This window comes from Syngnathus acus, chromosome 10 (genome assembly GCF_901709675.1).
Source record: "Syngnathus acus chromosome 10, fSynAcu1.2, whole genome shotgun sequence".
In the NCBI taxonomy this organism is placed as follows: domain Eukaryota; kingdom Metazoa; phylum Chordata; class Actinopteri; order Syngnathiformes; family Syngnathidae; genus Syngnathus; species Syngnathus acus.
Genome location: NC_051095.1, coordinates 2,765,172 through 2,791,630, shown reverse-complemented (window position 1 = coordinate 2,791,630; position 26,459 = coordinate 2,765,172). Strand labels below are relative to the sequence as shown.

Below are 26,459 nucleotides of genomic sequence, written 5' to 3'. Positions count from 1 at the left end.
AACCGACACAATTAGAGGAGCCAATATATCATTTGATGTTAACGTGGCACTTGTTTGTCCATCCCTCCAAACAAAATCAACCAAAACGTCATACGGGCTACTGGCTACGTATATAGCGACGTGCACACGCGTAAGTTAGCAACACAACAGCACCACTATTGGCTTTAATATTTGCAACCACACATTGCGTTTTTCTCATTCCCCCCCCCCCCCCCAAAAAAAAGGGCCAAATACGTTGCACTGGAGCGTGTGTGGGCGGTGGGGCAAAGGAAGTGATAGTCACGAAGATTTGTTACAAGAGGCGTGAAATTCCAACACGTCTTCCTTTGCATAGATTTACCAAAAGTTACTTTGACATTGATGAAAATAAAAAAGAAAAAGCTGGAAGTGGAATTTGTTGACTTCTAGCGCCATCTTGTGGGCAGGAGTTGAGTTTAAAAAAAAAAAAAACTTTTTTTCTCCCCGAGAGGCGGCAGAATGACAGAAGTGGACTGTATTTCTTCCCTTTTTTAGACATGTGCAACAGTCCTTGAAATCATTCAGCTTCTTGAAACTGTTATCTCGTGACAAAAATGTGTCTTGTTGATTTTTTGGGTGAATACATTATTTTAGTTTGTTTATTTCATATTATTGTCAGTCATGCAGGTGACGCAATTTGAAAACAACACATTTTGACTTCATTCTTGTCTGTTTGCTGAATTTCTCCTTTTCACCAAATGCTGAAAAATGACCAAGGCAACTTTGCTGTTTCATCAGGATCAATCAAGGCATGTGACAACGGATGGACTCTTCACGGCTCCCACTGCTACAAGAAGGCCGGGACAACCAACGGTTGGCAGGGGGCTCGTTACGACTGCGCCTTAGAGGGCGGCGACCTTGTTTCCATCACCGACGAGACCGTGGAAGACTTTGTGAAGAGGCAAATGGGCGACAAGCCCTTCTGGATCGGACTCTCCAATCTGGTAAGACCAAAGTGCTGTTGGCTCGCCCTTGGTACGCCATTGACAACCGGGATTGGTTTCGGCAGAACTGCGATGAGGATTGGTGTGAATTTGCGGGAGCAAAAGAGCTGACTTGGTCCAACTCCAGTATGACGCTGGACTACACCAACTGGGACACACGTCAAAACGGAAGGTAAGAAGGTCACCTCTTTGCGTTCTGTGTCCGGAAAGATGCACATGAACATTTTGGAACCCTTACCAAAAATGTGTGAGCAGGTTCAAAAACAGCTTTTGTTTTCTTTTGATCCGAAAAGAGGCGAATCAACTCCAAATTGGCTTGTTGTGTGTCTCGTTTCTCCCCACTTTTCCCCGACAGCTCCAACGTTGAGTCCTGCGCCTATGTAAACCAAGGAGTGCCCACCTACAATCAGCCTGGCAAGTGGAGATATGGGTCGTGCGGATCCTCACTGGCGTACATGTGCGAGCGGCCGCTCGACGGTAAGTCTGAACCCCCGTTGTGATGCTGAAAGAAGCAAAGCGCAACTACGTCGTCTTTCTGCAGCCTGCTCGAATGGACGTACCTGTTCCCACAAAGAATCTGCTTCCATTTACTATCAACTGGAGAGTAAGTGGCAGCGGCGCTTCTTTTCACACCGCACCATCTTTTTGTGCTTTTCTAACGAGGTTCTTTTGGTTTTCAGCTTCCTTCTGCGACTCCGGCGACTTCCTGTACAAGGACTCGTGTTACCATTTTGGGGAGACACGTGCAACCTGGCAAGCGGCTGAGGATTTCTGCAAGAACAAGGGAGGTCACCTGGCCAGCGTCCACTCACAGGTTGACGGACAATTTTTGGCTGGTGAGCGAGCGCCAAAGCAAAATGAGCAGGCCAGCAATCGACCCGCAATGTTTCGCAACAAGTCTTTGTTCTGCTCTCCTCAAGCTCACGCGCGAGCTGCTTGGAGTTGGCTGGGACTCAGGAGGAACAATGGCAAATTTGAGTGGAGCGACGGATCATCCACAGTAAGTGACAAGTGTGCAACAGATTGAGGTTCAAAAAAAGAGGGCAAAAGTTAAAAAGTGTCATTTGAGCAGAACGAAGTTGTGCTGAATTAGGAGGACAAATCTGACAAGAATGCTCTCCCTGTCAAATGGTTTGATTTGAATTTGACTTGCCTTGAGTCATGTTACAAGACAAACGGGGTTTTTCCTTTTATGACGATTCAAATGATCATTTAGAAGGAAAAACAATCAAGTGATCAGTAGAATCAAAGTGCACCTTTCATTTTCCAGGGAAGCATTTGTTGATTGAAAAGTGTCAGTCTGAATATGGCAACAATTCTGATTGTTAGAAAGCGGTTATGAAAATGAATTGGAGAGATTTGGATCAATAAAGTGACTTTGAAGGAATTTGCTGGAAAGCCATCTGAGCAGCTGCAACACCTAACACGCTCAAGTCACGCCCACCCGCTGTGTCCTCCCTCCGCAGAATGACGTCCCGTGGCATTCAGGAGGCGACCGGAATGACTGCGTCCAATCGGAATCTGATGGTCGAGTTTACTCGTTTTTTTGCAGCGAGCTTGAACCACGCATCTGTCAAAAAGGTCAGAAAGTCGCGACCTCTCATTTGCCCTTTGTCTTCTGGTCGTTCTCTCATATTTGATCCTCTCACGTCCTTACAGGCAAGGCCAGAAATTCCTTCGAGTTTCGTCTGGCGCCGACATCAGAATCAGGTGGGAGTCCTACGCAGGGCCGCTTTTTGCTAAGGGTAATATGGGCGCCCGCTCAGGGCGCCATACACGTGGCGAGAGCACTCTCAAAAAAAAAAGAAATCTCTTCCATAGCTGACTCACTTCCATCTCAAATCCGTTCAATGGGCACTGGGGCGCCCTTATTGTCGCGTGATGTCAATTTGCTGCTGAGAGTGGTGTCGTGTCGTGTCGTGTCGGGGTTCTTTCGTTGGTTCTTCGTGCGTGCGTGTCAGAAGAGCAGCCCTCTCTCTCCTCTCGCCCGCCCCTCCCTCCCTCCCCGCCTCTCTCTCTGCTGCTCCGAGCAGGCAAGAGGGGGGACAGCAGAGGCCGGAGAGGAAAAGCAAAGGGAGGGTGGCGGGGGGGATTCCAAGGCCACACAACTGCTTCCAAATGAATTGCCTTTCACTTATCCAAACAATAATACTACCTATCCACACGTAATCAATTTGGTCATGTGAACATTTGACACACAAAAAAGAGAAAACAAATGAAAAAAAAAAACGGACAAAGATGGCCGCATTACTGTTTGCGCCGAAAGCACGTCAGACAGAAGTGGACTGAATTTCCTCCGTCCTTTGACATGTCCTTGAAATTATTCAGCATCTTGAAAACGGTTGATGACGATGGTGAGAAGAAAAAAAAAAAAGTGCCCTGTCGATTTTTTGTGGATCGATGATTTCAGACTCAGAATTGGCTTTATTGACCAACCTTGTGCACGGCCAACAGGCAATTTGACTCCGGCTGATCTCAGCCTCTGCCCAACGCTTAAGTTCCACTTAATTGATCTCATATTGTCAGTCATGCAGGTGACGCAATTTGGCAACAACTGAATTCGGCCGACTTCCTTCTTGTCCGTTTGCTCAATTTGTGTTTTTCCCCAAACGCTGACAAATGACCAAGGCAACTTTGCTCTTTCATCAGGACCAATCATTCCTGAGCCAACATGTAACGCAAAAGTCGGATGGACTCTTCACGGCTCCCACTGCTACAAGAAGATGGCGCCAACCAACGGTTGGCTGGGGGCTCGTTACGACTGCCTCTGGGAGGGCGGCGACCTTGTTTCCATCACCTCCAAGGACGAGGAAGACTTTGTGAAGAGGCAAATGGGCGACAAGCCCTTCTGGATCGGACTCTCCAATCTGGTAAGACCAAAGTGCTGTTGGCTCGCCATTGCTACGCCATTGACAACCGGGATTGGTTTCGGCAGAAGTGCGACGAGGACTGGTGTTGGTTTTTTGAAGCGGGAGCAAAGGAGTTGACTTGGTCCAACACCAGTATGACGCCGGACTACACCAACTGGGACCCGCGTCAAGACGGACGGTAAGAAGGTCACCTCTTTGCATTCTGTGTCAGGAGAGATGCACAGGAACACTTTGGAACCCCTTTCCAAAAGTGTGTGAGCAGGTTCAAAAACAGCTTTTGTTTTCTTTTTATCCGAAAAGAGGAGAATCGACTCCAATTTGGCTTGTCGTGTGTCTCATTTTCCCCCACTTTTCCCCGACAGCTCCAACGTTGCTTCCTGCGCCTACGTCAACCAAGGTGTGTACCATCACAGTCAGCCTGGAAAGTGGAGACATGGATCGTGCCAATCCTCCTTGGCATACATGTGCAAGTGGTCGCCCGATGGTGAGTCTGTCTCTTCTTGAGATGTTGACGCTGAAAGGAGGAAAAATTGCAATCACGTCGTCCTCCTGCAGACTGCCCGGACGGATGGCCGTGTTCCTACAAAGACTTGGGTTTCCGTTACAATCGAGTTGAGAGTGAGCGGCAGCGACGCTTCTTCTTTCTACACCCGCAGCGTCTCGTTGTGGTTGTCTCATGAGTTTCTCTTGGGTTCCAGCTTCTTTCTGCGACCCTGGCTTGTTCCTGTACAAGGACTCGTGTTACCATTTTGAGGGGACACGTACAAACTGGAAAGCGGCTGAGAATTTGTGCAAAGGCAAGAAAGGTCACCTGGCCAGCGTCCACTCACAGGTTGACGGGCAATTTTTGGCTGGTGAGCGAGCGCCAAGGCAAACTGAGCAGGCCAGCAATCGAGCCGCAATGTTTCACAACAAGTCTTTGTTCTGCTCTCCTCAAGCTCACATGCGACCAGGATATTGGTCTTGGCTGGGACTCAGCCGGAACCATGGCGACTTGGAGTGGTGCGACGGATCAACTACAGTAAGTGACACGTGTGCAACAGATCGAGGTCCAAAAAGTTGTCAATTGGCCAGAATGCAGCCGACATGTTAGAAGGCAAAAGTTAAAAAGTGTGATTTTAGCAGAACAAAGTTGTGTTGAATTAGGAGGACAAATCTGACAAGAATGCTCTGCCTGTCAAATGGTTTGATTTGAATCAGACCTGCCTTGAGTGGTGTTCCAAGACAAACCGTTTTTTCCATTTTATGAGGATTCAAATGATCATTTAGATGGAAAAACCAATGAAGTCATCAGTAGAATCTAAGTGCACCTTTCATTTTCCAGGGAAACATTTGTTCATTGAAAAGTTTCAGTCTGAATATGGCAACAATTCTGACTGTGAGAAAGCGGTTATGAAAATGAATCGGAGAGATTTGGATCAATAAAGTGACTTTGAAGGAATTTGCTGGGAGGCCATCTGAACAACTGCAACACCTAACACGCTCAAGTCCCGTCCGCTGTGTCCTCCCTCCGCAGTATGACGCCCCGTGGTATCTTCCGAAATTTCCATATGCCTGCTCCAAATTGACGACTGCTGCTGAAGTTTACATAGACACTTGCGATACCCTTCGTCCATCCATCTGTCAAAAAGGTCGGAAAGTCACGACCTCTCATTTGCCCTTTGTCTTCTGGGCGCTCTCTCATATTTGACCCTCTCACATCCTTGCAGGCAAGGCCAGAGATTCTCTTCCGCTTCTCCCAGCGCCGACATCGACATCAGGTGGGCGGGCGTCCGACCCTGCAGCCCACGTGCAAAATCCTGTTTGCTCTCAAGTGACCCGAGTCTCGCTTGCAGGCGAGAGCGCAAAGTGCGGCTGGTGGCAGGAAAACCCCGCCAACGACTTCTGCTACCTGATCGACTCCAAGCCCACCAAGACCTGGAAGGAGGCGCGAGACAAGTGCGCCCGCCTCAGCGGCAACCTGCTCGGCATCGCCGACTCGCAGGAACACGCCTTCGTCCAAGGTAGGCTGTTCAATGTGCTTGATGAAAGAATCCATGCGGGAGAAAGTGGAATTGAGGGAGCACCAAAGGAATCGCTTTTTGCCAAGTTTTTTTCATTCCAAAGAAAAGCTTGTGGCCCCCAGCGACAAGGACACGAGCCAGACGTCTCCCGCACTTCGTTACGGTTAAGTGTTTCGCACATGCACCTGTGAGATGTTTCAACCGTGTTTACCTTTGACCCGAAGGTCTTCTGCCAAACGCTTCCTCTTTGTGGTTGGACACCAACGACACCACGGTTGAAGACGGCAGCGAGCAGTCGGCCCAATCCTCACCCAATTCCGTCCAGTTGGCCGCCGCAGGTGGGTGGGTCTAAAACCTGGCCGGAAAATGTCCATTTCCGTGGGGGAGCGCTGAGCATCCGCCGTCTCCTTCCAGGTGACCCCTCCGGCCGACGCTGCAACTCCTTACTCGGTGGCGAGGGCGGCCGGGGAGTCGGCGATTGCGAGAAGAAGCGCGGCTACGTCTGCAAGAGACGAGGTAAGACAGGGTGCTCGGTCCATTCTGCCCAACGCTTGTCATCCTATCGGAGGACCGAAATGGCGATGGTTCGTTTTTTGGTCTGATGCAGGTGACGCAATTGGCTGAAACGGAATAAAAGGCGAGCTCTGCTTGTTTGTCGCAGATCCTCATTTCACCAAATACAAAAAACGTAGCGCTCTTAACGTCAGAATAGTCCCAAAACGTTGGACATGTAACAATGATAATAAAGATCTATTCTATTCTATTCTATTCTATTCTATTCTATTCTATTCTATTCTATTCTATTCTATTCTATTCTATTCTCAGTCATTCAGACATGTGATAGGACCAAAGGGTGGCGCCGCTTCGGCTCCAACTGCTACAAGAAGATGGAGACCACCAACGGTTGGCTGGGGGCTCGTTACGACTGCGTCTCGGAGGGAGGCGACCTGGTCTCCATCGTCTCGCCTTACGAGGAAATCTTTGTGAAGAAGCAAATGGGCGACAAGCCCTTCTGGATCGGACGCTCCAATCTGGTGAGGCGCACGCAAGCGGCAGTTGGCTGGCTACTGGTGGTTAGTTGACTGACAACGGGTTTGGACTCTGCAGAACTGCAGCGAGACCTGGTGTCAGTTTTTTCAAGCGGGAGAAAAGAAGCTGACTAAGTCCGACACCGCTGTGATGCCGACCTACGCCAACTGGTACTCAGGTCATGACGGAAGGTAAGAAGGTCACCTCTTCGTGTCCGTTCATTGACAGGCGGGCGGGGCACACGGCGAGATGATGGAACCCGTCTGCAAAACCTGAGCGAGGGCACAGGGAAGACGAGCAAGGAGCCTTCACATTGGCCCCTTTGTGTCTCTCGCTTTTCACGGCTTCTCCCCGACAGCGCCGACGTTGCTTCCTGCGCGTACGTCAACCAAGGGGTGCACCTCTCCAGTCGGCCTGGCAAGTGGAGACATGGCTCGTGCGGATCCTCCTTGGCGTACATGTGCAAGCGGTCGCCCGACGGTAAGTCTGATCCCCCGTTGTAATGTCGACGCACGCTCAGAGGAGAAAAACACAATCGCCTCATTCTCCTGCAGCCTGCCCGGAGGGACGGCTGTGTTCCTACAAAGACTACGGACTCGGCGTCAGTCGAGTGGAGAGTGAGTGGCAGCGACGCTTCTTCTTTCTTTTCGCACCCGCACCGTGTCGCGTGGTTGTGGTTTTCCAATTGGTTTTTCTTTTGCTTTTCAGCTTCCTTCTGCGACACTGGCGAGTTCCTGTACAAGGACTCTTGCTATCACTTTGAGGGGAAGGAGCGCACTTGGAAGGAGGCCGAGAAGTTCTGCCAAGACTGGAAAGGTCAACTGACCAGCGTCCACTCACTGGTCGATGGCCAATTCTTGGCTGGTGAGCTTCGAGACAAACTGCCGATGCCAGCTATCGTCCCGCAACGTGTCACCGTGTCTGCCGCGTTTGAATGCGCCTCTTGCGCTCAATTGCTTTTTGCCATTTCCTCCAGCTCACGCGCCATATGTAGGAGGATCGCAATCTTGGGTGGGACTCAGGAAGAACACGGACAAGTTTGAGTGGAGCGACGCAACACCTGCAGTAAGCGGAACGGTTTGGAGCCGTCTGCAAAGGTTGTCACTGGCCCAGAATGAAGGTGTCATATCGGAAGGCTCATTTTAGCAGAACAAATTTGGACTGAATTCGAAGGAAAAAAAATGACATTTGGTCCTGTTAGAGGAATAGAAAAATGCTCAAGGTGTAAATCAGCTGGAGCATTCACGAGCACAACGTTGGGGTTCTTTGAAAATAATATAGTAGTCATTCACTGGAAAACTTGAATGAGATCCTAAATGATCAAAGTGCAGAAGTTCACAGGTCAAAGTGGGACTTTTAGGAGAATAAAATGAAAACGGTTTGAGTCTGAAACTCAAATTGTGCTTTAACTGGAAAATAGTTGTAAATTGACAACAATGAGATATATTTGCTTTGAGAAAATATTGACGAGTAGGAGGAAAAAGGACTTTGGGAAGAAATGTGCTCACGTCTGGCGTGTCGTCCGCAGGGCAAGATCGAGTGGGTCCCAAGCAAGCCGACCGGACGGGGTGACTGCGCTGCCTTGTCGCAGACTGGACAACTTGAGGACTGGCCCTGCACCAAAAGTCAGCCATTCATCTGTAAAAAAGGTCCGCAAATGAGACGAGCGCTCACTTTGCACTTCACTTCACTTTCATAATAATCATAAGAATATTAAATATCATCATCACAAATAAATATAATCAATGATAACTAATAAATTAAGAAATGCATAAATGCACAAATCAATCAATCAATCAATCAATTGAACGGCCAAGCAAATAAAGAAGTAAATAAATTCATTTATAATGCACTTTACATTTTAAGGCAAATCTAAGAGTGCTAATGTGTCCTCTCTTTTCCTTACAGCCAAGGTCCGAGACTTTCTTCTTCCTCCGCCGCCAGGTGGGCTTCCCATCCGCCAGTCGACGAGTGTTCGTTCGTCGCCCGTTTGCCCTCAAGTGACTCGACTCTCGCTTGCAGGCCGGAGTGCAAAGTGCGGCTGGTGGCGGGACCGACCCTCCTCCGACTTCTGCTACCTGATCCAGCGCAGGCCAACCAAGGCCTGGAAGGAGGCGCGAGACGACTGCCTCCGCCGCGGAGGCGACCTGCTCAGCATCACGGACTTACACGAACATGCATTCATTCAAGGTAAGTCTGTCCGTCTGTCCGGTCACGATCAGGGCTGTTGAATTCCTCCAACGTGGAATGTTTCAAACTCTTGTTCCACATTTGACCATTTACCTCCAAAGGTCTGCACACTTCTCTGCCAAGCGCTCCCTCTCTGTGGTTGGGCGTCAACAACATCACGAAAGACGGCAGCGGGTGGACTGACGGATCCCCGTTGGGTTACGTCGTCACGGACGGAGGTGGCTCGAAAACCCAATCGATGTTTGTCTGCGAGGAATGGAGCTGAGCATCTGTCGTCTCTTTCCAGTTGACCCCGGCGACCTCTCTGCTGCGTCCTGTCTTTCCTTTCTCACAAGCAACGGCCGCTGGAAGTTTGACGATTGCCGGAAGAAGAGAGGCTACATCTGCAAGAAAAGAGGTAAGACGCGGCGACGCCTGGCCGATTCTCACAACCTGCTGACTCGCTTCTTTGGCTTTTGTCTTGCAGGAAACATTCCAAAACCGCCGCAGCAGCCTCATGACGGTACGTCTCCTTGAACGGTGACTTCCAACGACGGGAGACAAAAATGACATGACGACGCTTGTCGTCTTCTTTTATTTTCCTAGCGTAAAGAATTGAGGCTTTAAGCTATTGAGGGTTATGCAATGGTGTCTATACCATGGGTGACTCGTCCATTCGCGAAATGATCACGTTGGCAAAAGCTGAATTCGGCCGACTGCATTCTTGTCTGTTTGCTGAATTTGTGTTTTTCACAAAAAGCTGTAAATTGACCAAGACAATTTTGCCGTTTCATCAGTATTAACCGATCGTGAGTCATCATGTGACACAGTCAACGGATGGAGTTCTCACCGCTCCAAGTGCTACAAGAAGATGGAGAAAACCAACGGGTGGCTGGGGGCTCGTTACGACTGCCTCTGGGAGGGCGGCGACCTTGTTTCCATCACCTCCAAGGACCAGGAAGACTTCGTGAAGAAGCAAATGGGCGGCAAGCCCTTCTGGATCGGACTCTCCAATCTGGTAAGACCAAAATGCTAGCGGCCGTTGGGTGGCTATTGCTACGCCATTGACAACGGTTTTGGACTCTGCAGAACTGCGACGAGGCCTGGTGTCAGTTTTCCGAAGCAGGAGAAAAACTGCTGACTTGGTCCGACACCGATGTGACGCCTACCTACACCAACAGGGACTCGCGTCAAGACGGAAGGTAAGGAGGTCACCTCTTTGCGTCCTTTCATTGTCAGTCAGGGCACATGGCGAGATGATGGAACCCATTTGCGAAATTTGAGAGAGCACATGTATTGACGTAAAATTGTCTTTTGCCGAGAAAGATGGGAAAAGCCTCCGATTTGGACCGTTTGTCCGATGTGTGTCTCATTTTCCCCCACTTTTCCGCGACAGCTCCAACGTTGAGTCCTGCGCCTACGTCAACCAAGGTGTGCACTTCTCCAGTCAGCCTGGCAAGTGGAGACATGGATCGTGCGGATCCTCCTTGCCGTACATGTGCGAGAGGTCGCCCGACGGTAAGTGTGCACGACCGTTGTATTGTTGGCGGTGAAAGGAGGAAAAAATGCAATCACGTCGTCCTCCTGCAGACTGCCCGGAGGGACGGCTGTGTTCCTACAAAGACTACGGATTGGGCTACCATCGAGTGGAGAGTGAGTGGCAGCGACGCTTCTTCTTTCTTTTCACACCTGCAGCGTCCCCTTGTGGTTTTGTAATCCATGTTTCTTGCCGGCTTCAGCTTCCTACTGCGACACTGGCGACTTCCTGTACAAGGGCTCTTGCTATCACTTTGAGGGTGTGATGCGAACTTGGGAGGGGGCCGAGACATTCTGCGGAATATGGAGAGGTCACCTGGCCAGTGTCCTCTCATGGGACGAGGGCAAATTCTTGGCTGGTGAGCGCCAGGGTCAAACTGCCGATGCCAGGTCTCACCCCCCCCCAACGTTTCCCAACGTCTGACACGTTTGAATGCTCTTCTCGCTTTTTGTGATTTCCTCAAGCTCACGCGCCATATGCAGGAGGATACCAATCTTGGGTGGGACTCAAGAAGAACAAGGGCAACTTTGAGTGGAGCGACGCAACACCTACAGTAAGCCAAACGTTTAGAGCAGTCTGCAAAAGTTGTCACTGGCCCAGAAGGAAGGTGTCATATCAGAAGGCAAAAAGTCCAAGTGAGGACAAAAGCCAAATTTTCGCAAAACAATTATCTAAGAGGAACAAAAGTTCGACTTTGGCTAGAATGCTCATCATGTTGTTACGAGAAGAGATCAATATTGAAGGTGTTAATCAGCTGGAGCAATAACAATGGTTGAAGTGCAGAATTTCACAGGTCAGTCGCTCATTTCTGAGAATATAAAATTGAGTTTGAAACTCAAGTTGTGATTTAAGTGGAGGGAAATTGTCCAATGAATTCAAGTCATCCTGTGGGAAAGTGTTGATTCGTGGGAGGAGAGAGGACTCATCATTTCGGAGCATATGCGGTGGTGGCGAGCGAGACCAAACGCGCCAAAGTCACGTCTGGCGTGTCGTCCGCAGGGCAAGATCGAGTGGGTCCCAGACAGGCCGGCCGGACGTGGAGACTGCGCTGCCTTGTCGCAGACTGGAAAACTTGAGGACCGGCCCTGCACCAATGCTCGGCCATTCATCTGTAAAAAAGGTCAGCAAATGACGACCACTTACTTTGCACTTCTCAATAATAATAATCATAATAATCATAATCATAATAATCAATTAATAAATAAAATTATTTAATGCATAATAAAAATTAAAAAACAAATAAATAAATAAATGTATCTCAAATTTCATTTGAAAAGCACTTTACATTTTAAGGCAAAGCTAAGAATGCTAACGTGTCCTCTCTTTTCCTTCCTTGCAGCCAAGGTCCAAGACTTTCTTCTTCCTCTGCCGGCAGGTGGGCATCCCACTCGGCAGTCGACGTGCGGTGGTCTTTCGTCGCCCGTTTGTCCTCAAGTGACTCGACTCTCGCTTGCAGGCTGGAGTTCAAAGTGCGCCTGGTGGCTGGAGCGATCCTCCTCCGACTTCTGCTACCTGATTCAACGCAAGCCCACCAAGACTTGGGAGGAGGCGCGAGACGACTGCCTTCACCGCGGAGGCGACCTGCTCAGCATCGCCGACTCACAAGAACACACCTTCATACAAGGTAGGCTGGCTGGCTGTCTGTCCGGTTGCGATCAGAGCTGTTGAATTCCCCCAACGTGGACTGTTTCAAACTCTTGCTCCACATTTGACCATTTACCTCCAAAGGTCTGTACACTTTACTGCCGAGCGCTCCCTCTCTGTGGTTGGGCGTCAACAACAACGTCACGAAAGACGGCAGCGGGTGGACTGACGGATCCCCGTTGGGTTACGTCGTCACGGACGGAGGTGGCTCGAAAACCCAATCGATGTTTGTCTGCGAGGAATGGAGCTGAGCATCTGTCGTCTCTTTCCAGTTGACCCCGGCGACCTCTCTGCTGCGTCCTGTCTTTCCCTGCTCACAAGCAACGGCCGCTGGAAGTTTGACGATTGCCGGAAGAAGAGAGGCTACATGTGCAAGAAACGAGGTAAGACGCGGCGACGCTTGGCCGATCCTCACAACGTGCCAACTCGCTTCTTTGGCTTTTGTCTTGCAGGAAACATTCCAAAACCGCCGCAGCAGCCTCATGACGGTACGTCTCCTTGAAGGGTGACTTCAAACGACACGAGACAAAAATGACATGACGACGCTTGTCTTCTTTTTTTATTTTCCTAGCGTAAAGAATTCAGGTTGTAAGCGAATGAAGGTTGTGCAAGATCAGCTGCTCGCCGTTCAATAGTGGCTATACCATGGGTGACTAGCCCATGAGCTAAATAATCATTTGTGGCAGCCCGAGTTGGTTCTTTGAGATCATTCAGCATCTTGAAACTAGCCTTGTTTATCTTTTGTGACTGTATTCTTTCAGGCTAATAGCCTTCAATGCCCGTGTCCTTCTAAAGACTTGTCAGTTGTGGATTGCCAGTCAAGCAGGCGACGCAATTTGGCAAAAACTGAATCTGGTCGACCGACTGCATTGTTACCTGTTTGCTGAATTTCTGCTTTTCACCAAACGTTGAAAAATGACCAAGGCAACTAACCTTGCTGTTTTATCAGCATTAATCGATCCCAAGGCATCATGTGACGCCAAAAACGGATGGAATCCTCACGGCTCCAACTGCTACAAGAAGATGGAGAAAACCAACGGGTGGCTGGGGGCTCGTCAGGACTGCCTCTGGGAGGGCGGCGACCTTGTTTCCATCACCTCCAAGGACGAGGAAAGCTTTGTGAAGAAGCAAATGGGCGACAAGCCCTTTTGGATCGGACTCTCCAATCTGGTGAGACGCAAGCGCAGGCTGCTGTTGGCTCGCTACCGGTAGTTGACTGACAACCGGGATTGGTTTCCGCAGGACTGCAACAAGGACTGGTGTCAGTTTTTTGAAGAGGGGGAAAAGAAGCTGACTTGGTCCGACACCGGTGTGACCCCGGCCTACGCCAACAGGGACTCGCGTCAAGACGGAAGGTAAGAAGGTCACCTCTTTGCGTTCTTTCATTGTCAGGCGGGGCACAGAGAAAGAAGGGTAAACCGTTTCTCGGGTGTGTATGGTTTTTTTTTATGATTTTTCTCCACAGCTCCCACCTTCAGTCTTGCGCGTACGTCAACCAAGGTGTGCACTCCTCCAGTCAGCCTGGCAAGTGGAGACATGGCTCGTGCGGATCCTCACTGGCGTACATGTGCAAGCGGTCGCCCGACGGTAAGTCTGAACCCCCATTGTCATGTTGACGCTGAAAGGAGGAAAAAATGCAATCACGTCATCCTCCTGCAGCCTGCCCGGTGGGTCGGCTGTGTTCCTACAAAGACTACGGATTGGGCTACCATCGAGTGGAGAGTGAGTGGCAGCGACGCTTTTTCTTTCTTTTCAAGCCTGCAGCGCCCCCTTGTGGTTTTGTAATCCATGTTTCTTGCCGGCTTCAGCTTCCTACTGCGACCCTGGCGACTTCCTGTACAAGGGCTCTTGCTATCACTTTGGGAGGATGGAGCGCACTTGGAAGGATGCCGAGAAGTTCTGCCAAGAATCAAAAGGTCACCTGGCCAGCGTCCTCTCATGGGACGAGGGCAAATTCTTGGCTGGTGAGCGCCAGGGTCAAACTGCCGATGCCAGTTATCCATCCCCCCCCGCAGCGTTTCCCAACGTCTGACACGTTTGAATGCTCTTCTCGCTTTTTGTGATTTCCCCAAGCTCACGCGCCATATGTAGGAGGATTGCAATCTTGGGTGGGACTCAAGAAGAACAAGGGCAACTTTGAGTGGAGCAACGCAACACCTGCAGTAAGCCAAACGTTTAGAGCGGCCTACAAAAGTAGTCAAAAGTTCGACTTTGGCAAGAATGCCCGTCATGTTACAAGAAGAGATAAACATTGAAGGGTTTAATCAGATGGGGCATTAACAAGGACAAAGTTGTGAAATTATGAGAATAAAATTAAACGAAGTGAAAAAATAAATCATGTATGATTAAAATGCAGATTTTTACAAGTCAAAGTCGCTCATTTCTGAGAATAAAAAGTCTGAAACTCAAGTTGTGATTTAAGTGGATGAAAATTGTCCAATGAATTCAAGTCATACTGTGGGAAAGTGTTGATTAGTGGGAGGAAAAAAGGACTCATCATTTTGGAGCAAATGCGGCGGTGGCAAGCGAGACCAAACGCGCCAAAGTCACGTCTGGCGTGTCGTCCGCAGGGCAAGATCGCATGGGTCCCAAACAGGCCGGCCGGACGTGGAGACTGCGCTGCCTTGTCGCAGACTGGAAAACTTGAGGACTGGCCCTGCACCAATATTCAGCCATTCATCTGTAAAAAAGGTCAGCAAGTGATGATGACCACGTGCTCTCTCATCATCATAATCATACTTTTGATAAATAATGCACGTCACATTTTAAGGCAAATCGAAGAGTGCTAATGTGTCCTCTCTTTTCCTTCCTTGCAGCCAAGGTCCAAGACTTTCTTCTTCCTCCGCCGGCAGGTGGGCGTCCCACTCGGCAGTCAACGTGCGGTGGGCTCTCGTCGCCCGTTTGCCCTCAAGTGACTCGACTCTCGCTTGCAGGCTGGAGTGCAAAGTGCGGCTGGTGGCTGGAGCGATCCTCCTCCGACTTCTGCTACCTGATTCAACGCAAGCCCACCAAGACTTGGGAGGAGGCGCGAGACGACTGCCTTCGCCGCGGAGGCGACCTGCTCAGTATCGCCGACTCACATGAACAGACCTTCATACAAAGTAGGCTGGCTGGCTGGCTGGCTGGCTGGCTGGCTGGCTGGCTGGCTGGCTGGCTGGCTGGCTGGCTGGCTGGCTGGCTGGCTGGCTGGCTGGCTGGCTGGCTGGCTGGCTGGCTGGCTGGCCGGCCGGCTGGCCGGCCGGCCGGCCGGCCGGCCGGCCGGCCGGCCGGCCGGCCGGCCGGCTGGCTGGCTGGCTGGCCATCTGTCTGTCTGTCTGTCTGTCTGTCTGTCTGTCTGTCCGGTCGCGATCAGAGCTGTTGGATTCCCCCAACGTGGACTGTCTCAAACTCAGTTGACCATTTACCTCCAAAGGTCTGTACACTTTACTCCCGAGCGCTCCCTCTCTGTGGTTGGGCGTCGACAACAACGTCACGAAAGACGGCAGCGGGTGGACTGACGGATCCCCGTTGGGTTACGTCGTCATGGACGAAGGTGGCTCAAAAACCCAATCGATGTTTGTCTGCGAGGAATGGAGCTGAGCATCTGTCGTCTCCTTCCAGATGACCCCGGTGACCCCGCTGGTGCGTCCTGTCTTTCCCTGCTCACAAGCAACGGCCGCTGGAAGTTTGACGATTGCCGGAAGAAGAGAGGCTACATCTGCAAGAAAAGCGGTAAGACGCGGCGACGCTCGACCAATTCTCACAACGTGCCGACTTGCGTCGTTTTCTTTTATCTTGCAGGAGACACGTCAAAAGCGCCGCGCCCTCATGACGGTAAGTCTCCTTGAACGTTGGCTTCAAACGACACGAGACAAAAATGACACGACGATGCTTTGGCAGGCTTTAAGGAGATCCTTGTCTGCGACAAGCATTCTGCTGATCTCGTGTGTGAGGCTGAGGGTCAGAAGCAAAGCCGCATCACTATCCAGTCCGCCTTTTACGGTCGGCGGAGTGACGACGTTTGCCAGGAGGACGCAGACTCAAACGACGACTACTCATTCGACGACGACGACTCATCGGGAAACGGTAAGAGCTGAGAATCCACCATTTGCCAATGAAGGCATTTGTCCGCCTACCTCTGAAGGCCCATTCGACGCGTTTCGCTTGGTTTTCTCCTGAAAGTCTCCAAACAACTTTGGCCTGCTACGAAACTTCATGAAAATGAAGCAATGCTTACAAACCGTTCAGATGCTCGTTTGGTTCCTCATTCCAGTGCATCAATGCTCATACTCACCAATGTGTTGTAACTTGCAGAGACCACCTGCTCAGTGGAAGGCATCGTCCCTCGCTACAGGAAAATGTGCAACAGCCAGCAAAAATGCCACATTGAGGTTTTGGAGGACAAGTCCTGCCCTGCCCCCTCCAAATATCTGCAGATGGTCTATAGCTGTGAACAGAAAGGTGGGATTCACGCCTCGCCATCTTCCGCTCTGCACTGAATCTAGGACTCTTCACATTCCCAGAAAAACAATGCAAGGAGTCCCACAAGGGGCTCCATGGCCAGATTTTTATTTGACGCATCCGTTCCGAATTCAAATGACTTTTGGCTGTCCTCAGTGTGTCTCGACAGTCTGGGCATCGCCGACGGCAGCGTCGCAGACTCTTCCTTCAAAGCCTCCTCCTCAATGGAAGACGCCACCCCAGATAAAGCCCGCCTCAACGGGGAGTCCTGCTGGAAGCCGTCAAAAAATGGTGCCTAGAAAATTGACCGCTTGGCACTTTGGTCTCCTCCTGAGCGTTCTTTTGTCCACCCCCCTCCAGTCCTCGGCAGCTGGATCCTGGTGAACCTCAGCTACACGAGAAAGGTGACTGCGATCTTGACCCAGGGCTGTAATAGCACCGATACTCGCTCCTGGGACATCCCACTTGAGATGAGACTGAGCGTTGATAGGAAGAAGTGGACCAAACACCCGGACGGGAAGGTGAGCCAATGGAGTCGACCGCGACCTCATCCTCCCATCTTGTCACAACAAACAAGGAAACATTCGATTTCTAGTTCATCGGCGGTGGGACTCATCTGCTTGAGACGCCCGCGTTCGCTCAGTACGTCCTCATCCTGCCGCTGGAGAATCGTCCAGAATTTGGCCTCCGCTTTGACATCTTGGGATGCGCGCATGAAGGTGAAATCCGCCGCTTTGGTTGCCCAAAACAACAACCGCAAAACATGCCACGAACTCTCGCCTTTTGTCCGACAGATGAGACGACCTGCGCCAGAAAGTTCAACAGCGTCCGCTTCACCGATTCGATGACGTGAGTCACGCCTGACACGATGTTTCATGACCGCCTGTTGTCAATTTCACAACATGTGTGTCTTCTGCAGGTTCTACTGTCCGCCCAGGTGTGGCAAAGAGGAACACTTTGTCGCTGGAACATTGGTCTACTCGGAGGTAGGGGATTGCCTGAGCCCACCCACCAGTCGACGTCTCGTCCGTGACTGCAACTTTGTGTAAATGCAGGACTCGCACATCTGCGCGGCCGCCATTCACGCCGGCGTCATCCGGAACGACATCGGAGGAGATTGTATTGTGATGAGAGCTCCCAAACAGCAAGTCTACACGGGCTCCACCGGGAACAGGATCACCTCCAGACAGTGAGTGGTCGACCTTCACGGAAAAGTCCCATGAAGAGCCACCGGCTAATTAGCGCTTTACTATTTGCAGTTTGAACGACCCGCTGGGTGTGTCTCACACCTTTGCGGACGGGGGTGAGTTCAAAAACCATTTGTTTATCTCACGCTAACTGTCATGACGACTACGACTCACACGGGGTCTCGCCTGCAGAGCCCAGATGCGCGGCACCTGACTGGGAGGAGTTTGCCGGGTTCTGCTACAAAATGTTTGAGGGCAAAAAGAAATGGGATGATGCGCAACTCGTCTGCCGTAGTCTTGGTGCCGAACTGGTGTCCATCCGCACCGAGATGGAGCAGGCGTCAGTGAAAAATGTCTCCCACCTTGGTGCGCATCCCAACCGTTAATTAACAGTCCCCGTCAACATCTGAGAACCGGATGAGAGCTCTGTTCCCTCCCATCAGAAACCAGCGACATGTGGACCGGACTGAACGACCTGGCGCTTCCCGGCACGTTGGTGTGGTCGGACCGCCACCAGGTGACCTTCACCCACTGGGCCGCGGGAGAACCCATCCAGCGTGTCGGCCTCGACAAACACTGCGTGGCTGTGTTACGGCAGGTGCGTCCTCAAATGAGCATTGGGAAGAAGAAGAGCTTTGCGCTCCACTGAAATGGATTGTTTTCTTTCAGACTGGAAGATGGAAGCCAATGTCCTGCGCCCAAGTCAACAGCTTCATGTGCAAAATGCCCACAGCGCATTTTCCAATTGCCTCACCGGAGCCACTGGGGGCGCCGTAGAGTCCGCCTGGCTGTCAGTTCCCAACGGCCCAAGAGCCCATGGAGAAAATTGACAATGCAAGCAAGTCATCATCGAAGACAAAGATTGAATGCCCTTCCTACTGTGCTCCAAAGAAATAGTATCACCATTGTCACAAACCCAAAAAAAACACAAAAAGACAGAAAATATCACTAGCTAAGGCCGACAACATATCCGAAGGCCTGGAGAGAGAACTTATCTTATCATAAGTGTTTTTAGCATTTAGCTTAGCTGTTGTCAGCCAACTAGATGTCGTGTCCAGATGCAATGTGAACGAGCGTGCTATGTTCACTTGCACTCGACTCTACTTGGTTTGTCCTTTTCTCTTTTTTTCGCGCGCTTGACTTAACTTTGACTGCCTTTTCGTAAAGTTACTGACTAAGAGCAAAACACATTGTACAGAAATTCCAGTGCTTTCAAAGAGCCCAATCGTAAGAACGGGAGAGACGAGAATCGTCTCGAGGCTGGAATGAAAGTCCAAAGTCGGTTATTGCTATCTTTCATGGTTTTGTTTTTATTCGTGTCGTGTTGTCTTGTCCTCATCGCCTTTAAAAAGCGAGCCCGGACTTGACAGCTTTTTGTTTGAAAGAAAAGCTTCTGTAGAATGTATGATTACAAATAATGAATTTTGAATCACTAGAGAGCCATGTTACTGCCAATGATGTCTGCGACTGTAGAAATGTCTCTGGAAGTATTTTCCAGTATTTTCCATCATTTTCTATGGTCTCTTACCGCATCTACAATTCACTGTCAATTTATATCCAGTTCTTGCATTTTTGATTACTGATTGCAATTTTCGACTGGATCGCTGCTGTCAGAAAAATGTTGGTTTTCACTGTCGTTCTCTCTACGCTACGTTATCGCATCTACAATTCACTGTATATCATGTCGATTTATATCCACTTCTTACATTTTTGATTACTGATTGCAGTGTTTTAATCAATCACTGCTGTCAGAAAAGAATTGGTTTTCACTGTTGTTGTAGAAATTTCAAAATAAAAGCTATTGATTACGATTCAGGGTTTGGTCTTTTTTTTTTTCTACATCTTTCGATTGATTCAAACCGTGGCAACTCAACTGTTGAGTTCATTCTGCCACAAATATTTGCTAAATTGAAAAACAAAAGGCACATTTTTAAATGAACTCTCAATGGATTTGGTTGAATGAATCTTTTTGGAACACTCACGCACGCCTGTCTGGGACTGTTTGATAAATCTGAACCAACTCGTATTTGAGACTTCCCTGTCTGGGACTGTTTGATAAATCTGAACAAACTCGTACTTGAGACTCTTGACATCAGAGGCTGGTTGACAAAACAAATACTCAACAGGCACCTATTTATACAAGTAATCACTTGGAAACACTCATTCCTGTGGCCTCTTGGAAAAAGAAAAACCATAAAATTGGTCCTTTCTGGCACTGACAAAAACACAAACAGTATTGATTGACATTAAATTTGCAGAGTTAGGGTGAAAACATGATCTTGCTGTGTTTCCACATTGGGCAATCTTCATATTGTCAATGATTCTGCCTGCAGTTGGGCCGTTGTCGCACTTGAAATTGGATTTCATTTTTCTCCAAGTGCGTTCTTTCGCACAAACTTGTCAAACTTGAATTTGACAACCCGCCTTCGTTTATTTTCTCCCAGTTTTAAAGAAATAGACTGGACGCCCTAAGTGAGAGTTTCGATGCCCCTCAGCAATGATTGAAATCTTATGAAAGGAATCTAATGACATAACTTTTGCCATGCTCCTTAATTTGCAATAATCCCAATAATGTAATAATATTCAGGAGGCTAGACAATGTTTTTTTTCTGAAAGATTACCCACAACTTAATTGCCATTGCTGTGAAATGTTAATTATCAATTGCTAATACTCCCCTGTACAATGTTTCATTCTTAAATTTAGGCTTAAAAGAAATATGTTGAAATTTAAGATATTTGTACTCAAGCACATGCATTGACGTTAGACTTTTGGATTTTATTTGTTTTCATTTCATTGATTTATTGATTGATTTTTTTTCTTACTGAGAACTTCATTGTTTAAGTCAATATTAAATCTTATATTCTTAATTTGTCATTATTTTGGTTAATGCCAGGGAGGTCACTTGTGCGTTTCCTGGTCCCGGAGGACAAGTACAAGTCTTGGAATGGCGGGAGGTTGGTGCCGATTATCTTTTCCGCAAACCTAATCGTCCGTTGCAATCTGTGCTTGTCTTGTTTGGTGACCAATCCAAACTAGACAGTGATGGAGGCGCAGAGGATAGACAGGATGATGGCAGTGTAGAAGGTTTTCAGCAGCTCCTGCGGCAGCTTGAACTTCCTGAGCTGTCTGAGAAAGTACAAAACCTCTGCCGGGGCTTCTTCCGGACAGAGTCTATGAGGCCGGCCGGTCCACTTCAGGTCCCGGGAGATTGCGGATCTCAGGAACTTGAAGGCGTCTGTGGCGGGAATAGCCGACAGTAGTTCACGTGTTTCGCTTTGCTGTCTTGTGAAGAAGAGGAGGACAGGAAGAAGGCGGTGGCCATCGCTGTGCAGTCGCTGGTCCTGGCTCTGGTGGCGATAGCGGCGGCGTTTGGCGTGTTCTTCGCCAAGCGGCCCAAAAGCCAACACGGTGAACGACGACACAAACGTTTGCTCCGTATGTGGCGATTCCTAATCGCCTCTCGCTTCGCTTCCATTTCAGCCAATTACGCTCCAGCTTGTAAATGTTCCGCTTCCTGTTTTGAAAAAATGCCAATGCATTGAATGTATTTTCTCTTCTGCTCCCTCAGCCAATGCCTCATCTTCTGAGCCGGACTGAATGAACCCGACTAAGGTTGAAAGGGATGTCTTCTTCTTTTGGTGCCACACTTGAATGGCGTTGAAAGTTTTGCCCTCAATTGAGCGGCTTTTTCCGCTATGCTCGTTTTGGACACTTGGGGGCAGTGTGATGCAAACCAATAATCTCACAACTCGGGCAGGCAGCTGCAGTAATGTTATCTCATTTTGACCCCCCAAAAAATGAACATATGCTTCTCCAGCTTTTGCTAGCTTGCTACATTATTTGTGTTTAAATACGTGTTCAGAATCATTCGTTAGCATTGTTTGTTAGCATTAAACTACACAGACTTGGGCAAAATGTGGTTGTTTTGAATACACAAAGTGCAATTTGTTTTCGTCTGATTTGACAGTTAACTTCAACCGGAAGTAACAAATACTTGAAGCCTCTCTTATTCAGAATTGTTCTGGATCTTGAAGTCCTGTGTGTGACGACGCTCGGAACAAGGTCAGGCTGAAAGCGGATAACACTCGGCTGCCTGTCACTGAGAAACTAGGTCTGAAGGATATAAGTTACCACCTATACGTTACTCGCCGCATGAATGAAGAAGTTGTGGTTGCCGGTGGCTTTTGTTTTTGGATGGATTTGCGATGGAAGAATCCCACCAAATCGCTGGCAAATAGCCCCGGGCTGATTGTTGTGTCGTGGATATGATGAAGAGGCGAGCGGGCAGAGTGGTGGAGAGGGACGCATAAAACCGCCAGCAAGAAAACTAATGAGACGGAAGGAACAGATGGATGGAGAAGTTGCAAAAGTGGAAGACATATTTGGGATCCGCCAGAGATTCCTGGGAGTCGACTTTTGCCAGTGCAAAGAAATTCAGAGTGCGCTGCTCTAATCTTCCTCTTTTTCCCTCCTCCCCCGTGTTCCCACATTAATTAAACTTGCGTGTAATTACAGTCGTTGAGAATCGGAGGACGGCGTATCTTTGAAGTCGACGTCATTACTTCACTCGTGTGTGTGTGCGCGCGCACACACGCATACAAGCACGCACAGACAGTATCCTTCCAGCTTTTATTGACATCGAGCGAAGGTAAGCAGCAAATGTAAGCTGTGTTGTTTCTTCGCAGATGACAAAATGTCGATGGATGCCAAGTTCAATGAATAAAATATTGACGGTTTTTGCATAATTGTTTGGAATTTGAAGCACGTGCGTTTGTGCGTGAGCAATCAATTCACAGTGATGGATCCCCGCATTCCCCACACACAGAACAAACAAAACACGAGTGTTATGAAAACCGAAGTGTCACACGCGAGCGCGCACCGTAACGCAATTACAGGACAGCAGAGCTAAGTGCACAATGCTGTTCACACATACATGTGTGCAGTCATATGTCCCGTATGGAAAGGGGAGAGAAAAAAAAAAAAAATCTTCCTCGTCACTCGAGAAAGCACATTCAGTGTGAAATATTTATTTTCTGCATGTTCATGCGTTGGAGTGTGCCGAACGATGATGTCGAGCAAACGCACGACAAACCTAAACAAAGGTTTCGGTGCTAAAGCGGGATATCTTCTACAGATTCTTGCGGGAGACCTTAATGCAGTTATCTGTCACCTTAAGCACCTTTTTTAAGTAGAGGTCAATGACTGGATCAATCATTCCCTTAATCAATAATCACACCCCAATCACTTGTAAAGTCATTTGTCACAGCTCACGAGCTTTCCCGGGGGAGGGGCGGGGTGAGCGACACTGGGCATGCAGATGTGACTAATTTCACATCGACGCCTCTCTTCAGATTGTCGGATGTTACGACATCACATCTCACGGCTAACACGATAGCGGTTCGCCGTTGTGACGTCACCTTGGCAACAGGGACGCTCCTGTGCTCACCTCTTGATTTGTAAGCTAAAACGACAGCCCGGCCGTGCTGGTATTTATCGAGGCGACAAAGCTGCGGGCAAAACAGCTGTGTGACGTGACGCGAGGTGTTCAATGAGCGCCTGAGAGCATGCATCATCTTGTCCCTGATTTGTTTAACCACGCTGTGCTGTTCTCATCAGTTTGCTGCTAATCCTCGCGCCGTCGTCCCGGACATCCACACGTTGCCTCGCCGAAATCCTCTTTAAAATAAAAAGGGGGGGGTCAACCATTATGAATTTATTGTGTTTGCCGAGTAATCCACAGTTTTGCTCTGATTCCATGAATAACTGGGGGATGGTCCGACATTTTTTATAATGTCGAGGAGTCGTAAGATAAGCGCGGTAGTCCTTTCGCCGGAGGAGAAGGTTGCGCAAGACTTCCTCCAGGTGGGGCGAGAGTTGCTGATGTACTCGCATCTGCAGAGGTCACATGTGCCATCCCCAAAGCCCACAAGCCTGAGGAGGGACATCAATCACCGCAGACCTTGGACACACGCAAGGCTGCAGGACCGCGGCGACTACCCTTCTTACGCTCAAACAGCCGGCGGATAAATGACCGCATCATACACGGGCTGGCAGGCGGTGATGTCGGTTATTTCCAAAATGTTTTCCAATCAAAACTAATCTCATATTTTCCCGTCACGTCATCAGACTTGGCAAATATCGATTTACTTCAACTCGCCAATGAAGTACCAAAAATATTCTTTATAGTAAGCAGGGCTGTTGCTTTTAAAGTAACTTAAAAAAAAAGGAAGTAATCCGTGAAGTTATTTTTTACACCATGTAATCAGTAAAGTCATATTTCCAATGTAACTAGCAAAACTGATCATCGTACTTTTATTGTTGGTTGTCAGCAGAATTGTGCATAAACTACTTAACGAAACTCCAAAAAAGCTTCTCTGCCTTCAAAGAAGATTTTTTTTTTTTTAAAGTAAACAATACCCAAAGTCTATTTAGAAGGTGCTGCTGATCCAAATGAAGCTCCCTAGTTGATGCAAACGACTTCATTTCAAAGATACTGTCAAAAGTGCAAGCTGCCGAGCGGCGCGATCGCACCTCGTCGCATTTCACGGCTCGCCGTATTAGTCTCGCGAGTGGCGTCCCACTGCCGCGTGTTCATGCATTTATGCAGGGTTTAATTAAATCCACACGCCCACAGCAAACATTCACGCAGGAGCACGGCAAGAAGAATCACATCTTTTTTTTCTTCATTAGCCAAAAGGTTAGACCGACAAAAAAATTCGCAAAGAGAAGGTCGAGAAAATAAAGACACTGGCCCTGGCAACACGGCCACGCCCATGACAGCGCAAACGCTGAGATAGGCTTAAATATGTGTTTTGGGTTCAAAGGTGCGACGTCAGACAACAGATGCTCCTCGCTCGTACTCCGCTCGAAGGATGCAAAGCGGAGAGGCTCGCCACGGAGATTTACAGCAACGCAATGGCGAGCACATCCAAGTCAGTGTCATTACGGGCAAAATAATTGGGGGTGATTTGAGGCTCTCCTCGTTAGCCATTATGTCCTCTCGACGAATGAGCCACAGCATTAGGTACACCTGTGCACCGGTAAAAAAAAGAAAACGACCGACATGTGTTCATCACAGGATTTGGCACACATGGATGACAAGCAACAACGAGATTAGATATTGACTCGGAGTTCGATCGCTACATTCGGCTGCCAAACTGGTCAGCCTCGAGTGGCCACTTTCCATGTAGGCCTTACGGGGCAGATCAGCTGTCAATCGGGCCATGCGGAAGAGATTGCCTCCCGGCGAGCAGGCGTGTCGTCCTGCAGAGATAATTGTCGATGCCTGCCTTCCGGATCGAACTCTGCGGTAGGGAAGTGAGTTCAACTGAGGAAAAAAAAATCTAGATATGGGATGGGGAGCTTAAATGCTGGAGGCCGTTTACATTTTTACTTACACATAGGACAGCATACTCTATTTCTATCTTGCCATTTTAAAAACGGACAAAACAGAATTGATTTCATTTTTGATGGCACATTTTTGATGCATGTATAAAAGGTGCACGATGCTGATCCAACAAAGGTTTTAAAGCACACAGACAATTGGCTCACTTGCCTAAAAATGACGGCACAAAACTGCTAAAAAAAAAGTAGAAAATCCCTTTTGTACTTTTTTTCCCCGCACAAGAATCAACTCAGTCAAAATTGTCAAATTACCAAGGTACTGCATTTGTCCTGCATGTCACATTGCAACTAAAACACATCTGCCATCTAGTGGTGAATGCTGATATTACAACTTAAAACTGCAGTCAATTTTGCAGTTCGGATTTGCACGTTTACAGGTTTTTTTTTTTGCTAGTAGTTTTTTATTCATCATTCAGCGGGCTTGCTGGCAGTTGCCCCTTCCTGATATAAATCAGACAATTGAGTAGTCGTTAAGGTTTTGCTATATAAAAAAAACAACAACAACAATGTGTTGAAAAAGTACAACAGGAAAATCTAGTCCCAAGGAGAAGATTCCTCTCCCGAATAATAATAAGCACTTTTCAGGCTCCAATCTCCAGGGCGCACTTCTTGCTCCATCCCGCTTTTCTCCTCGGCGGCTCACCGAAAGCTAATCTCAATTTGTTTCACTGCGATATGGCGCCGCAGCTCCAGTGTGGAAGCGGCTCCATTCTTTCCAGGCTTGTCCTCGTTGGCTGCCAGCCTCGCTGCCTCTCTCTCTCTTCCTTTCGCTCGCATTCGTTTTAGCCGACTTAGTGGGCCGCGCCATCGGCGGCGGGTCGATTCTAAGCCGCCCCCGCTCCAACCGCACCCCTTTGGCAAAAATGATATTTTGGGGGATGCAATTTGCGGCAATGACGACTTCAATGCTGCCGCCCCAAAAAATTCTTCGTTTGTAATTTCCAACTCCAAGAACAATAAAACCAAAATGTCTGAGTAAGCTGGACGTAAGCTTGGAGTGACATGGTCGACCTTTACCCTAATTTGGGATGGGGCTCTTGAGGCCTGCTGCTCGAAATAACCTAAGAAGAAAAACTGTCCACACATCTTCTTCTTTCATTTCCTCTTAAGTCATCTTCCCTTCACCAGGATGTTCCTGTCTCTGGTCATGATGTCAGAATCTTTTTTTTTTTTCCCCAACTCAAATCAAATCTGCGTTGACCTCTCGCATGTC

General features: G+C 48.8%; 2 protein-coding genes and 3 long non-coding RNA genes across 5 annotated transcripts in view; all 5 read left to right on the top strand.

Annotated features, from left to right (window-relative positions):
* Positions 1-716: 716 nt before the first annotated feature.
* LOC119129646 (C-type mannose receptor 2-like) overlaps positions 717-26,459 on the top strand; it is a 902,042-nt gene continuing 876,299 nt past the window's right edge. Inside the window, exons 1-23 of the mRNA XM_037263000.1 lie at positions 717-962; positions 1,028-1,134; positions 1,318-1,439; positions 1,504-1,566; positions 1,643-1,798; positions 1,883-1,962; positions 2,429-2,543; positions 2,622-2,672; positions 3,612-3,832; positions 10,123-10,235; positions 10,430-10,551; positions 10,624-10,686; positions 10,773-10,928; positions 11,035-11,123; positions 11,570-11,690; positions 11,910-11,945; positions 12,027-12,194; positions 12,299-12,418; positions 12,487-12,597; positions 12,667-12,702; positions 13,164-13,384; positions 13,457-13,569; positions 13,680-13,801. Coding sequence (XP_037118895.1) covers positions 717-962; positions 1,028-1,134; positions 1,318-1,439; positions 1,504-1,566; positions 1,643-1,798; positions 1,883-1,962; positions 2,429-2,543; positions 2,622-2,672; positions 3,612-3,832; positions 10,123-10,235; positions 10,430-10,551; positions 10,624-10,686; positions 10,773-10,928; positions 11,035-11,123; positions 11,570-11,690; positions 11,910-11,945; positions 12,027-12,194; positions 12,299-12,418; positions 12,487-12,597; positions 12,667-12,702; positions 13,164-13,384; positions 13,457-13,569; positions 13,680-13,801 — 2,752 coding nt within the window. The remainder of the gene's footprint in view (positions 963-1,027; positions 1,135-1,317; positions 1,440-1,503; positions 1,567-1,642; positions 1,799-1,882; positions 1,963-2,428; positions 2,544-2,621; positions 2,673-3,611; positions 3,833-10,122; positions 10,236-10,429; positions 10,552-10,623; positions 10,687-10,772; positions 10,929-11,034; positions 11,124-11,569; positions 11,691-11,909; positions 11,946-12,026; positions 12,195-12,298; positions 12,419-12,486; positions 12,598-12,666; positions 12,703-13,163; positions 13,385-13,456; positions 13,570-13,679; positions 13,802-26,459) is intronic.
* Positions 4,637-5,583, top strand: LOC119128280. Its single transcript, XR_005098964.1, has 4 exons — positions 4,637-4,686; positions 4,771-4,853; positions 5,349-5,463; positions 5,542-5,583. It is a non-coding gene; the product is annotated as an uncharacterized LOC119128280 (long non-coding RNA).
* Positions 7,227-7,595, top strand: LOC119128286. The gene is made up of 3 exons (XR_005098970.1): positions 7,227-7,344; positions 7,419-7,481; positions 7,573-7,595. It is a non-coding gene; the product is annotated as an uncharacterized LOC119128286 (long non-coding RNA).
* Positions 18,072-18,588, top strand: LOC119128252 (low affinity immunoglobulin epsilon Fc receptor-like). Its single transcript, XM_037260512.1, has 2 exons — positions 18,072-18,207; positions 18,285-18,588. Exons 1-2 carry the CDS (start codon positions 18,087-18,089, stop codon positions 18,488-18,490), a joined length of 327 nt encoding a protein of 108 aa, XP_037116407.1. The 5' UTR covers positions 18,072-18,086; the 3' UTR covers positions 18,491-18,588.
* LOC119128278 lies at positions 20,123-21,780 on the top strand. Its single transcript, XR_005098962.1, has 3 exons — positions 20,123-20,800; positions 21,103-21,340; positions 21,411-21,780. It is a non-coding gene; the product is annotated as an uncharacterized LOC119128278 (long non-coding RNA).